The 12,831-nt window shown below is 55.8% G+C and overlaps 6 protein-coding genes and 1 non-coding gene across 7 annotated transcripts; 2 read left to right on the plus strand and 5 right to left on the minus strand.

Moving 5' to 3' along the window:
* Positions 1 to 107: 107 nt before the first annotated feature.
* MKK02DRAFT_18575 (concanavalin A-like lectin/glucanase domain-containing protein) lies at positions 108 to 1,555 on the minus strand (the record flags this gene model as incomplete). The annotated part of the gene is made up of 7 exons (XM_053085972.1): positions 108 to 239; positions 298 to 636; positions 678 to 745; positions 800 to 934; positions 982 to 1,041; positions 1,095 to 1,292; positions 1,366 to 1,555. Coding segments are annotated over 7 exons (1,122 nt in total), but the record flags the coding sequence as incomplete, so codon positions are not given.
* A 453-nt stretch (positions 1,556 to 2,008) lies between these two features.
* MKK02DRAFT_39253 (histidine kinase-like ATPase) lies at positions 2,009 to 2,875 on the minus strand (the record flags this gene model as incomplete). The annotated part of the gene is made up of 1 exon (XM_053090509.1): positions 2,009 to 2,875. One exon carries the CDS (start codon positions 2,873 to 2,875, stop codon positions 2,009 to 2,011), a length of 867 nt encoding a protein of 288 aa, XP_052943051.1.
* Positions 2,876 to 3,279: 404 nt separating this feature from the next.
* MKK02DRAFT_t15 lies at positions 3,280 to 3,379 on the minus strand. The gene has a single exon. It is a non-coding gene; the product is annotated as a tRNA-Met (tRNA).
* A 368-nt stretch (positions 3,380 to 3,747) lies between these two features.
* On the minus strand, positions 3,748 to 6,402 carry MKK02DRAFT_29139 (acyltransferase ChoActase/COT/CPT; the record flags this gene model as incomplete). Its single annotated transcript, XM_053087724.1, has 8 exons — positions 3,748 to 3,908; positions 3,965 to 4,433; positions 4,465 to 4,685; positions 4,854 to 5,091; positions 5,486 to 5,720; positions 5,754 to 5,816; positions 5,860 to 6,308; positions 6,352 to 6,402. The coding sequence occupies 8 exons, from the start codon at positions 6,400 to 6,402 to the stop codon at positions 3,748 to 3,750; spliced, it is 1,887 nt and encodes a 628-aa protein (XP_052943052.1).
* A 1,700-nt stretch (positions 6,403 to 8,102) lies between these two features.
* On the plus strand, positions 8,103 to 10,411 carry MKK02DRAFT_39256 (uncharacterized protein; the record flags this gene model as incomplete). Its single annotated transcript, XM_053090510.1, has 4 exons — positions 8,103 to 8,187; positions 8,230 to 8,286; positions 8,320 to 8,451; positions 8,493 to 10,411. 4 exons carry the CDS (start codon positions 8,103 to 8,105, stop codon positions 10,409 to 10,411), a joined length of 2,193 nt encoding a protein of 730 aa, XP_052943053.1.
* A 200-nt stretch (positions 10,412 to 10,611) lies between these two features.
* MKK02DRAFT_18402 (actin cortical patch SUR7/pH-response regulator pali) lies at positions 10,612 to 11,296 on the minus strand (the record flags this gene model as incomplete). Its single annotated transcript, XM_053085942.1, has 3 exons — positions 10,612 to 10,925; positions 10,959 to 11,180; positions 11,224 to 11,296. 3 exons carry the CDS (start codon positions 11,294 to 11,296, stop codon positions 10,612 to 10,614), a joined length of 609 nt encoding a protein of 202 aa, XP_052943054.1.
* Positions 11,297 to 11,959: 663 nt separating this feature from the next.
* On the plus strand, positions 11,960 to 12,700 carry MKK02DRAFT_18641 (uncharacterized protein; the record flags this gene model as incomplete). Its single annotated transcript, XM_053085986.1, has 1 exon — positions 11,960 to 12,700. The coding sequence occupies one exon, from the start codon at positions 11,960 to 11,962 to the stop codon at positions 12,698 to 12,700; it is 741 nt and encodes a 246-aa protein (XP_052943055.1).
* Between the last annotated feature and the right edge of the window lie 131 nt (positions 12,701 to 12,831).

Consider the following 12,831-nt stretch of genomic DNA (forward strand, 5'->3'; position numbering starts at 1 on the left):
ATCAGCCTCGGATCAGCATGTTTATAGTAGATTCGTAAGCTGCACGAGCGCCAAACACGATGCGAGCCAATACTTTCCACAGATATAGCATGATAGAGTGTCCAAGCTCAGAGAACAGACGAGACAGCTCCCAGTAGTACCACCCCGACCAGCGAGATCGCACCCATCAAAGTCAGAGGTGATGTCACCCCTCGCATCGCCGAGCTGAGCATGGTCGAAGCATTCGTGACTGCGACATACTGAAGTGTCAGCTGGTGACTCCACCTGCGGTCATGGTACGAGTATGATACAGCTTACCGGCACGCTCAGACTCGTATTGCCCATATAAGCCCACCCTCTCGTCCCCGCCGTGACATTCGCAGTAGGTCCACACTTGACCGTCACCGCCTTGATCGTGTTCCAGTAGTATCCATTCTGGGTATACTCCGGCTCGTTCCACTGGATCAGGCCGCCCGCCCAGTCGATAGTCCCCTGCGCGCTGGCGGGGATACCTCCTGGCCAGATGGACAGCTGTATCCGGGATGGGGTGGACGGGTACTCGTACCGGCCGGAAGAGGACAGAGTGTCGGCGCGGTTGATGGTGCGGACAACGCGGCCGTCAATCAGCCATTGGAGATAGTCAGGTTGCCAATTGAGCTAAGGGTCAGCTTGGCATATGTTGACGACAGAAAGCTTACAGTATAGGTGTGGAAGCCCTCGGCAGTGTTGGTACCCATCTCCACCTTTTGTCCGAGCGTGTTGGTGTCTGATGGATGAGTCCAGGTCCCAAGTAGGATGGCATGGTCTCACCAAAGCTCACAATTTGCGATACCCAAGAACCAGATATTGGTTTGAGCCTCAGACGTAGCAGTTCCAGGCCACTCCCAGTCAATCTCATCCTTGACGTCGCTCATGGTGATCGCGGCAGAGACGACGCCCGCCCATTTTGACGTTTCTGTTAGGTCAGCTCATAGTCTCTTCACGACTAGACTCATAACTGACGCATGGTGAAGTCGATCTGTCCGTACATGATGTACTTGGTGGATGATATCTTGCTTCCGCCTACGCTGTCAGCTTCGGGCAAACGGCAGTGGATTGCGCCCCAGATAGCTCACTGTTGGTCTTATTCAAAGTCAACCTCAGACCATCGCTTGTAGGAACGACATAACCCGCGTTAACGACCCAATCATACGCTGTAGCATTACCGTTGTACTTTGTCGCGTTCAGCTGAAGGCGGTCCAGGTCGGCAGGGAAGTTGGTGGACTGGGATTGGCAGAGGGGGTTTGGGCGACAGGAAGTGAGGGTATTTGAATCTAAATGGTCAGCTGCTGTATCACCTTGAGTCCCTACGCGTGATCAACGGTGTATACATAGCTGAGTACTTACGGAGCGGTTCACATCCCTGATGACAATAGCTGCCCGTCCCGCAGAACCCATACTCTGAGCAACAGGGCGCAGACGCGGGGCATTTCTGCGTCGCGGAGCATTGTGACTGGGCGAGGATGAAGGGGAGGACAAGGAGGAGGGTGGAGAGACGAAGTAGGGTAGAGCGGAACATGTTGAGAGGTAATATCAGAGTGGGAGAGAAGCAGGGGCGAGGTCCTGAGGCGGCAGGGAAGGCCTGAGCGCTGTTGAGCTTGGACGCGAAGGGAGCTTCTTCCGGTCCGTGTCGTATGTCCGAGCTGAGGGCAGGACGATAATGGTCCGAGCAAAGGAGTGTCCTTTCGAATGAGTGTAAGTATGGATCAGCAGGAGGTCAGTCCAGTCTAGATGAGGTATAGAAGATAGAATCAGAGTTGGGGATGGAGAACAACACATGAAACAAGGTGGACGCGCTTGTTTACCCCGTGCATGGGGAGGTGCCGTAACATGACCACACGCGCCCTGATCAGCAAGCTGCTTGGCCACTTGGCGGCTGGGGCTTCTTGAGCATGAGTGCCGCTATATACTGAATAGTCCCCTACATCTATCTGCTACAAGATTAGAAATACACTAGAGCAACATCATTATATCACCGCCCGCCCAAAAATCAAGCCCTCGATATTCTTCCCGTTCCCATCTCCACCCCGTACTCATCCAGAATCTTATACACCGCATCCAGCATATCCTTTCCTTTGACCAGCCACCCGTCCAGCGCCGCCTTTCCGTTCACCCCCAGTGACTGCGCGCGGGGATCTGACGACCCCAGCCCCGTCAACGCGTAAATCTTGCAGATACGCGGAGGAGCGGCACTGAGTAGCTCGCGCATCCGTCCCGCCGAGGTGATACCGTCCATGACAGGCATGGACACGTCGGTCATGACGATATCGGGCGAGAAGGTGGTAAATTTGTCGAGAGCGAGTTGGCCGTTCTCCGCTTCTTCGATGATGGTAGGTGTGTGAGAGCGCTCAAAGGCCATACGGAGGATTTTCCGGCAGACAGCGTTATCGTCGACAACGAGAACGCGTATTGGGGGAGAGTCGAGCTTGGGCGTAGGAGGAACGGATGAGGAGATGGAGGAACGGGATGCCGGGGTAGGATGTGTTGGTCCCCCGTGAAGGTATCGGATGACTGGAAGGTCACCGGGAGTGGATGGGGATAGTAGCGTCAATGGTAGATGGACGACGAGGGTCGTTCCGTGACCTTTGGCTGAGCGCAGGGTGAGATCCCCGCCTAGTTTCTCGACGAGCCCCTTGGTGATGTACAGCCCGAGCCCGGCGCCGGGGGAGTTGGAGTCCATCTTGGTGAAGGGCTGCATGAGACGCGGGAGGGAGTGCTCGTCGATCCCGATACCATGATCGCGGACTTCCAGGATGATATGGGAAGAGTCGGTAGAAAGGGAGATGACAATGTCGCCATTATTGCAGAATTTGAGCGCATTGGTGAGGCCGTTGGTGATGATACTGCAATCAGTCATTGTCAAGGCTGTACTCACCGATGGTATCTCGCCTCGCTGATCTTGACCCGCCAATTCCTGTCTTGATGTCAACTGCCTTTTTCTCGTGACAATCGACAAGTCCACCAGCCTATCTGACGGGCAGGACGGTTCATACAGCTTCAAAGCACATGATGATCCCTTTTGGTACCCCATCTCTCAGCAATGACTGACCTATCCCATGAACAGGTGGTCCTGCCGGCATTGCCTCCCCCAAGTGCCAGCGGGGAAAACGATCGTTGCGGGTTGTCACGCATCGCCTCGGCCCCATGAGCAGGTGAGAGAGTAGCTGGGACGTACGGGAACGGGACCAGACCTTTGCTTGCTCGTAGGGGAGGCGCAAAAAAGTTAGACGTCCACACCCGGTCGCCGTCCCCAGCAAAAACTGCCTCGACTGAGAATCGAACTCAGATCTAGGGATTACACATCGTTTGATGCGCACAGTGAACTATGAGACCCTCGTACTAGCCGCTATACTATCGAAGCATGTAAAAAGAAGTTCCCAACATAGGTTATAAAGGTTTTGCAATTCATCCCCGCCAAAGCACCATCCCTGGGGCAGGGGACACCGTCTAGCTGACTGAGTGGTTCGCCTGCGCACTACGAGTGTGCTGCAGCTCCGCCCGGTCGGACTGATGTCTGCTTGGCTGGCAAGCACGGCGGTGAGAATCACCTGAAGTGGTATACCTGGCTACCTACCCCGCGCAACGCCCCTTTGATTGCTCAGACGTCATTGCCGACCACTCCGCCTTACTGCCTATCCACTAATCAACACCATGCATCTCGCCTCCACGCATCGATCTATGAACTCTGATCTCTCTACGATAATGATCTCCTGCCCGTGGGACTAGATATTAAGCCTTCCCCGCAGCTCTTTCCATCATCGCTCGGACCTCCTCAGCGGCGCTCTCGAGGGCCTTGGCGAATTGCTCGGCGTCCCCGTTCTTCGTGGTCACACACCACCTAATGTTGTCGTCGCCGATGGCATATGAGAGACCATAGCCGTCATCGACCACTATACGCATCAGCTCGGTTCAGATGAAATGATTCAAAGTCAGATAGAGAACTTACCCTCTCCGTAGCCCCACCCGTCAAGCCATTTACTACTCAGCTGACTCGTACTCATCTCCCAGTGACTGCTCTTCGAGTGGATCTCCTCCTTGAACACCTCGGGCATCTCCTCGCCCTTCCCAACCAACTTCTTCAGCCCAAACATGTGTCTATCCACCCCCTGCGCGTCCGCCGCCCAGGTCGAATACTGGATATGCCTCGTCACGGCCTTCCTGAACAATGACTCGCGCTCCTTGTCGTCTGCGCCATTGACCATCGCCTTGACCCAGTCGATAGCCTCCTTTGAGCAAGACCGGATAACTTCGGTTCGGCCGAGCAGGAATTTACGGGTTTGACAGGATTCGTATGTGACTCCCGGTCTGCCTTTGTGTCGGTAGAATGCGAGCTGCTTGACAAGCTGCGCCCAGGCATCGGGGGAAGCCTTGAAGGTCTTGATGGCGTTTTTACCGTACCCGGTGAAATTGACCATCTTTCGTCAGCTGGTTCAAACTAGAACATACCTTGAGCTGCTGAAGAGCCATCTCCTGCTCGAACCCTTTCCGACTCTTCTCGACCGCATCTGAGGCTTTCCGGTCAAGCTCGAAGACGAGTTCTTCCGGTTTGGGCATGGAGGAGGATGATTTTTCGTTGGAGGGGAGTTCGAGAGGGATTTTGCCTTGGGCGACGGAGGCGAGCATGAATTCGTTCAGACGCAGAGTGGGGGTACCGTCCAGCATCGAGTCTAATGATCAGCTGATGTCCCATCCCTGAAATAGCTATTCCGGATGCTGCCCCCTTTGCACCTCCAAACATGCCTTCTAGTGCCTCAAGCAGACAATTGGCGACACGCTTACTCTCCGTACTTCGAACGCATCTCCTCATTGACCTCGAACAGATCTGTCAAACTCACGCTCGCCATTGAAGCCAGTCTCGCCAGCCTCATCGACTATCAACTGGTGCTTGTCGAACCACCTGTTCCATCCTTGACCTTCAGGCCAAGAAGAGAGACCGCCGGACCAGTACGACCAGGCTCTACCGTCGTCGTTCTTGGGCTGAGCGCCGTCGAGACATACTAGGAGGATGGCGGATTCGATAGCTTGGATAGAGGCAGTGTTTTGGGGAGATAGAGACATGATGTGGCGGCGGGCCTGGTAGTCAGTCTCGAGCTCATTTTCATCATCATGACCATCCAGTTTAGCCAGTCGCGATCTTTCCCTGTCATCGCGGACCACGAGGCGCCACATCCCAAAAACATCTCCTTCATGGCCCCCACAGCCCCCTTGGACCGATTGCTCAAGATCCTGCTCCTCGTAGAGACCTCCTGACCCGGAGACATACGGGATTAGATATTCCATCTCCTCCCTTCACAACCGCCAATCTCCTGCTGAACAGTCGGAAAGATGAGACCTCCCTAGAACACCGCAACGCGCCTTTCCCAATTCTACTCCGTACGCCCAGCCCAAACCACACAGAGCCCTACTCATATACCTCTTGGACATCTCTCACATCTTTCCACACCATCCAGGTGAAACACAAGCTCACCTCGGTCCAGACATCTCGATCGTCTCCAGTCAATACTCCTACACCCGGCCCCTTCTTTCCATCCGCCATCTCCTTGACCTGCTTGAACGCCTCGCTGAGCTCCTTTTTGCCCCGCCCCTGAGTGTCGACCTTGAAGTATCGGTTGTTCCGGACGACAACGACGTGGTGGTTCTCGTTCGCGGGGTATGCGAGGGGGACGTCCGCGGGGGAGGTAGGTACTCGGACGGCGTTGAACCTGGAATCAGCCAGATGCATCGAGTGGACTTACATGTACTTGTAGGACGACATGCAGAGGGGTCCGCCTTTGCCCTTCTCCGGTTCCAAAACCTCACTGAGCTATCAGCACCGCTCCCTCCCTCTTATACTTGACTTACCTATCCACAAGCTTCTTGAACTCCACTACGCCCCGGACTAGCTCGGCGGCTCTATCCTCCTGCGACTCTCCCTTGCCCAGACCCAATTTGTGAGTGTAGAAGTAGTTGACATTCGGGATGATCCGCCCCCTGTACCCCATATACGCCGCATCATTCCACCATTCCGACAACCACGAGTCCTTTTCCTTTGCCCTGTCCTGCAACCGCGTCTGGAGCTTCTCGGAGAGCGGGGACGAGAGGAAATTCTTGACGAGCTTGGCGGACTGGTCGTGCTCCTCCGCCGTCTGGAGAGGGGAGAGAGTCTCGAGGTATTTGGAGAAGGTCGAGTCGAGGGTGGGGACGGGGAGATGGGGGATGGTTGTTTGCGAGGCGTAGAGTGGTTTCGCGCTCTTAAGCGGTTGCGAAGATGCCACAGAGCGGCGCTGAGTAGCGACAGGCATAGCGAATGACTACCTATCAGTCCAGGCCGTCAGAGGAGAAGGATGAGCTCACGGTAAATCTAGGAGATGCGGATCTAGATGAGATGGCAAGTCGGGACAGCATGGAGATGGTCCGAGCTCCCAGGAACGGCTAACGAGCGAGTGTGTGTGTGCGGTGCCGTCTTGGCGGAGAGATGCAAGCGATCGGGTTGGATGTCTAATGGAGATGGTCAAGAGGAGGATGAGAGATTTCCCTATAGGCAAGGTGGAGATGTCGGGTGATGCAAAGACCGACCAAGAGGGTCATTCGGAATAGTGGCCGGTGAGCTTGTTAGCCGGTCTCAACAAAAGCAAACCGCATGACTCATCGACAAGTCGTAAGCAGCATTCCTCACATGACCTCCATCAACTGCGAGACTTTGGTCCAGTCATCGCTCTTTTCACCCTTATCTGACGGGCAAAAGCTGTCGGTTCCTTCTGAGACCTGATACGCGCAACATACTGACTGCTCCTCGCCTCGAAACGAGTTTCAGAGAGCGCTCGCAACGCGACACTGGATGTGTTTTCCAAAGGAAGGTGGTATGTGGTCGAACGTGCTGGAACGCCCTGTGCCGAATGAGTGTATCTTGTCAGTACTTACAATATCAATTCAATCTCGATCTCTTCCTCACCTCATTCCCCACCACAACATACTCATACCCGTAACATGCCGAGGAAAGCTACTTGCCTTTCATGCGTGACTGACGTCAACGTCTTGGAAGGGCGCGCTGGCCAGAGGTTTTGCATAGACCGCCGATGCATGAGCTGCATCAACAGGAACTTCGACCAAAGTCACAGTGAGCTGATTGGCAGGGTCTGAAAGCCTCGGCTTGTAAGCTGACAGCATAGACCCCACGATCTACTCGCAGTATACTGCTCGGGATGCAGACATGTCATATGATCTTCCGCCCGACTCTGTCGCCAGCATGTTCGGGGAGAGTGAGGGCAGTGAGTGGCTACGCACGCGCATATGGACAACCTGACTCTCCAGCCGCTTACCGAACCCCGACTTCCAACATCATCTCGCGGGCTTCCCATATCACCGATGGGCGGCTGCAACCGGATTGGCGGAGATCATCATCAACGGTGCCCAGCTTCGAGGCCGAGGCCGACTCCGGCTCGTCCTGGCTTAGCACCAACGAATCGATACAAGACGATGACTCCGCAGGGTCACGTTATTCGGGCCGAACCGTCGCCTACTCCAGAGGGAGTCACGACACTGCGCGTGACTCTGATCATGCGTACGACTACAACTTCCGCAAAGATTTGTACTAAGCATTCTGACGTTGTCACTGAGTATTGTACTATCATGAAATCCGCCCGTTTCTGATGCGAAAACTGTGGTGCTGCTAGTCCTCCGGCTCGATTGACCCGCTCATCCATTTGTACAAGGTAGAAGGAGGAACTGCTTCGAATATCGAGGTCTATTGATGCTTCCGTATTGCTGACCCTTATGCCCCAAGCGCTGATGTGCTCGTCATCAGCGTATAGTGTAGCTCAGAAACAGCTTGCCCGCTTGAATTGAAAGGATGTATCCGGAGATTGACTAAAAGGACATCGTCCAAGCGAGTTTCAAGGATAGAATGTACTCGCATAACCATGTTTGCGAGCCATAGCTTCATCTCTCATACCATACTCAGCCATCCTACACACAACCCCTCCCCTCCTCGACCCTCTCTGACCGACAACTCCACAATTCCGACTATAACACTCGTTTGCACATTCACTCACTTTCTACTCCTCAACACGCACATGCGCAGCACCGCATAGAGCAACTTTACGCCCATGGCAGGCTCAATCTGGAGCTACCTTACCGGGTCGTCCACCAACTCCACGGAGAAATCGAGCAGTGATGACGATGACGACCTAGGTGAGTTGTTTTACCTTTAGCTAGGCGTGGCTGATCTCGCAGATTTCGAGGACGATGATGAGGACTATGATGTGACTCCAGAAGACTATGTTGACATCCGTGAGTAGATTCTCATCTGCGAACTGACCGCAGGTCCTCGTTCTCGCTCGTCGGAACGGCCTCCTCCCCCTAGATCGATACCATCTCCCCCTAGGTCAAGATCATGGGAACGTCCACCTCCGAGGGACGGGCGAGATTACTATATGGAGCCCGACGAGTACCTTCGTGAGTAGCCACCCCTCGGCCAAGACTACGCTGATGGTCAGATCGCCGCCCGAGAGGTCGCTCAGAGTCCAGATCCAGATCCCGCCCAGGCGCCAGATCATCATCTAGAAGACCATACCGGGATGACCCGCCTCAACGTCCCCGCTCTAGACCTCCCTCACGCAGACCTCCTGACCCATACTCGGATGAAGACAGCGATGAAGACTGGGACGAGGTGCGACGCAACTCACCCTCTGACCGTCGCTCCGATAGTGATGACTCTTGGGATACCGAGTCAAGTCGGGATAGTCGCCGGCGCCGCCGCGTGGTGACCCCGCCCCCCTCTGACGAAGACGACTGGGAAGACGTCAGCGATGATGAGCTTGACCATGTCCCATCCCACTGGCGTAGTCCCTCTCCTGCCCCTCGCGGCCGCACCTCAGACACACAACAAACCGACTCCACCCGCGATACCCGCGACCCCTCACCCCGCACAATCCTGCGAGAGAGCGATTATACCCTCCCTGGTATGCGCCGGAAAGGCCGCAGAGGCAAGACGACCACTCGCGATGACACTTTTGACCCCAGAGTGCCGACGTCTGGCGAGTCACTCGTCCACCCAAAAGACGCGCCAGATCGTATGTCCGATGAGGAAGCCAACGAGAAGTGGAAAGCAAGGACTCAAGTCACTCGGGAAGAAGCAGAAGCTCATGCCGAGCGCCTCTCGGGGGACCGATACGAGCCTAGCATCCCGGAACGGTATCCAACGGTGCATACACGCCTCCCCTCTATCCTCCGCAAGCCTGACCCTAATGCCAAGGACCTGTCCTGCTTACCCATGGCTGAGTGGAAAAAGCGGCAGCGAGTAGGTTTGGTCGCTAATCATGCGGCGGGGAACTACTGGAAGCGCGAGGTTCCGGAAGACACAGACCTCCCGGCGTGGGGCGGAGCCCAGCATCTGCGCACCATCGACTCTGTGCTGGAAAGCAAGGCGACAGCACTGATGAAGACGGCCGGCATGACCCACGCCCCCACTTCCGAGTTCACCATGGAAGAGTACTTCCCCACCATGTATACGCACGACATCTCCGGTCTCGATACCGAGTTTGATCCTGACGCCGATACCAAGCTCGCCAAAGTCTTTTCCACGCTCAACAAGGAGGACAAGACCAAACTTGGCAAGGAACTGCAGAGGTTCACCAAGCTAGGATTGGTCTGGCAAAAGTACGTCGACTGGACAGATATGGACCTGCTCAAGGACCGCGGCTCCCTCGCGTGGATGAAGACCGACAAGTATCTCCAAAAAGAGCACGCTGGCAATGTCCTCCAGCTCGCTATCGGACGATACGCTGGCACGTACGACCCCGCCCAGGGCAATCAGATGAACACCATCATCTGTTCCGATCAGGCTAGCCGTCGGCGTTTCCTCGATACTGGTGGGCCCGACAAAGACGGCAAGCCGATGGATATCGACGGCAGGACCTTCCAGTCGGTGGTGGAGGACGGTTCGGACCCGGTGGGCGATAGAGATTACACCACCGACTTCCATAACCCCCGCGGCACCGACTATGACACGGTCGAAGCCGCACGCGCCAAACTCATCACCGGCGTCAACTCCCTCTACGATGCCCTCGTCGAACAAGACTTCGAAAAGCATGCCGGTGGTTCTGCACCTGAGAGCATCCCCACGATCAGTCTCTGGCATCGAAAGCAGTGGGCCAGGTCCAACGCGGAATTCGATCAGCTGCCCAAACAGAAGCAGACTGTTAGTGAGGCGCACAGCCGAGCCAAGAAGGTCAGAAAGTCTGCGAGGAAAGCCAAGTTTTACAACAAGGAAGAGTGGGCCGAGGCGTTCCCTTACCTGTCCAAGTATCGTACCCATGCCGAAGCTGTGACTGCCTCGGAGGAGGACGGAAGGCAGTTCTGGCGTGAGGTCAACAAGGCGGGTGCTGGGCATGTCCAGGTGCAGATCAAGGAGTAGCTCGGTTGTAGACATGCATGTGAGGAGGAGCAGTGCTGAACTTTGCCGCGTTCTGCCGCGTTCGCGGGGAGGCAGTAGGGTCAGCCATCTCAGCAAGATGTGGTCAGTGAGAAGCAAAGTCAGCTTCTATACAGTTTGCATAACGATTCAGACTACAGCTACAGTTCCGTGTATGGATGTCAATCTACTCTCCCCTCTCCCTAGTACCTGTTGGCATTCCCCGCGTACCTCTCCTTCCGCCTAGCAGTGCAGCAACTGAAGCACACGACGAAGGTGGAGAAGAAGAGGATGACCGTTGTGGCAACGGTAAGCCAGATGGCATTGCCAAAGTTGGCCGAGATGTTGCCAAGGTTGGAGTTGTTGTTGACCTGGTTGCGGACGATGGTGAAGATGGCAAAGTCGATCGCCATTGCGACGAGGGAGACGAGGAACGCGAGGAGGGCGACGAAGGAGGAGAAGAGGTAGCCGAGGCGGTCAGAGAAGAGGGCGATGAGGAAGGCAATGAAGGCCAGGCCTGATATCAGCACAGTCCGCTAGGAGTACTCACCAGTCGCGATAGGGTGCAGGACCAAAGCCTTGGTCAGGCGGACAAGGTTCTCATTGGCAAAGTTGTTGCCGCCCAAGGAGGATGCCACACCTGAGACGTCGTAGCCGAGCTGTCGTGGGGTACATGTGGCGTCTATGCAGTAGCCAAAGACACCAAAGGTGGTCTTGGTGCCGGCGCGGTAGATGTCGAGGAATGATATCTGGCGGAACACGGGGGAGGAGACTGGACGTCAGCGAGAGCCCTGACAGTGGCACAGTGGACATACTGGTGGAGACGAGCAGGAGAGCGAACGCTGCAAAGAGCAGGAACGAGCCAAGACCACCGCCTGCGCCAATCATTGTGTGAGAAGTGGAAGATACGGTTGTCGAGGTGTGGGCTGGAAAGATGTGCGAGTGCTATGGGCGGACGACGAATTCCTCGACCAGCTTTATACCTCCTCGTGCCCAGCTGCACGGTCGACAAGAAATGACGCACCTGTGCAAAGCCAAAGTCCGCTTTCAGCTGCGCCTCCGGATCTACGCCTCTCGGAGCTGTTCCCGAGAAGGTCTTGTCAGAGAAGGCGGTGAAACCGGTGAAACGTCATGACGTCATCGGATCTCGGCGGCAAACGGGAGCAAACGTTTCAGGCACGGCCGGTCTCGGCGAGTGTGGCGGTCCGCGCCTCTTCAGAGCTTAGCTTCAGTATTGATGGGATAGTAGCTGCGGCGCTCATGCACGTCCCCACACAGTTAAGTCGTGGACGACTGCAGCGTAGAGATACCGAACCGACATTGCTGCCTTGCGCCTAGCTCACGAACATCGGCAGCGCGGATTGCAACTGAAACTCCACTTTTGCCACCTTACGGCATGCATCTCGATCATCTTGTCGCGATGAGAGTTGGCACTGCAAGTTGCTTGACTGACCAACTCGCATGCTGAATTTAACGCCTCGCATCCTACGAGCAGCCACGCTCGCCTCACTCCTCAGCGCGGAGTCGATCCATCCCCATCGCACAGCGTCAATGTCCACCTCCATCCCGTCCGGAACCTCCCGATGGCCAGTCTCTCCCCTTCCTCCTCGCCATACCTCCTGGCCCTACACTCCCTCGGACTTTCGGCGATCGGACGAGTCACCAGACACCAACTTCTACGGTCCCGCGCGCTTTGTCACTCACATCGATGATAATGCCATCGCGACACTGCGGAGCTACTACGGGGAGGTACTGCCAAAGCAGGGGAGGGTGCTGGATCTCTGCTCCAGCTGGATCAGCCATTTCCCTCCTGAGCTAGAAGCGGCGGCCAAGACTAGAGGAGAGAGAGGCGGTCTCGAGGTGATCGGTATGGGGATGAATCAAGCCGAGCTCGCTGCCAACCCCATCCTATCCTCATCACACCTCGTCGATCTCAACGCGGACCCCACGCTCCCCTCCCCCGTCACAGATCTAGACGCTACAGTCTGTGTCGTCTCCATCGACTACCTCACACAACCCCTAACTGTTCTCCAGGGCATCCTCGCGGCGTCCAAGCCGGGCGCAACGGTCCACCTCATCCTCAGTAATCGGTGCTTCCCCACAAAGGCGGTTGGGCGGTGGTTGCGTATCAGCGAGGAGGAGAGGGTCAAGATGGTGGGGGACTATCTACATTTTAGCGGGTGGAAAGAGATCGAGGTGGTAACGCTGGTGGCGCCTGGATCGGGAAGGACCTGGATCGGGGGAGGGAGTGACCCGTTGTGGGTGGTCAGGGGTCGAAAGGGAGAAGCATGAGACTTGGCTTAGCTGTTAGCTTTAGATGTAGATCTCGAAGTATGGCGCTCGGCCGCATATAGTCAGTACTTTCATGCCACAGTCCAATCATACTCAATCCCATATTCTTTACCATGCTGAGCTGGGCTGAG

Source organism: Dioszegia hungarica (genome assembly GCF_025882075.1).
Source record: "Dioszegia hungarica strain PDD-24b-2 chromosome Unknown MKK02contig_19, whole genome shotgun sequence".
In the NCBI taxonomy this organism is placed as follows: Eukaryota; Fungi; Basidiomycota; class Tremellomycetes; order Tremellales; family Bulleribasidiaceae; genus Dioszegia; species Dioszegia hungarica.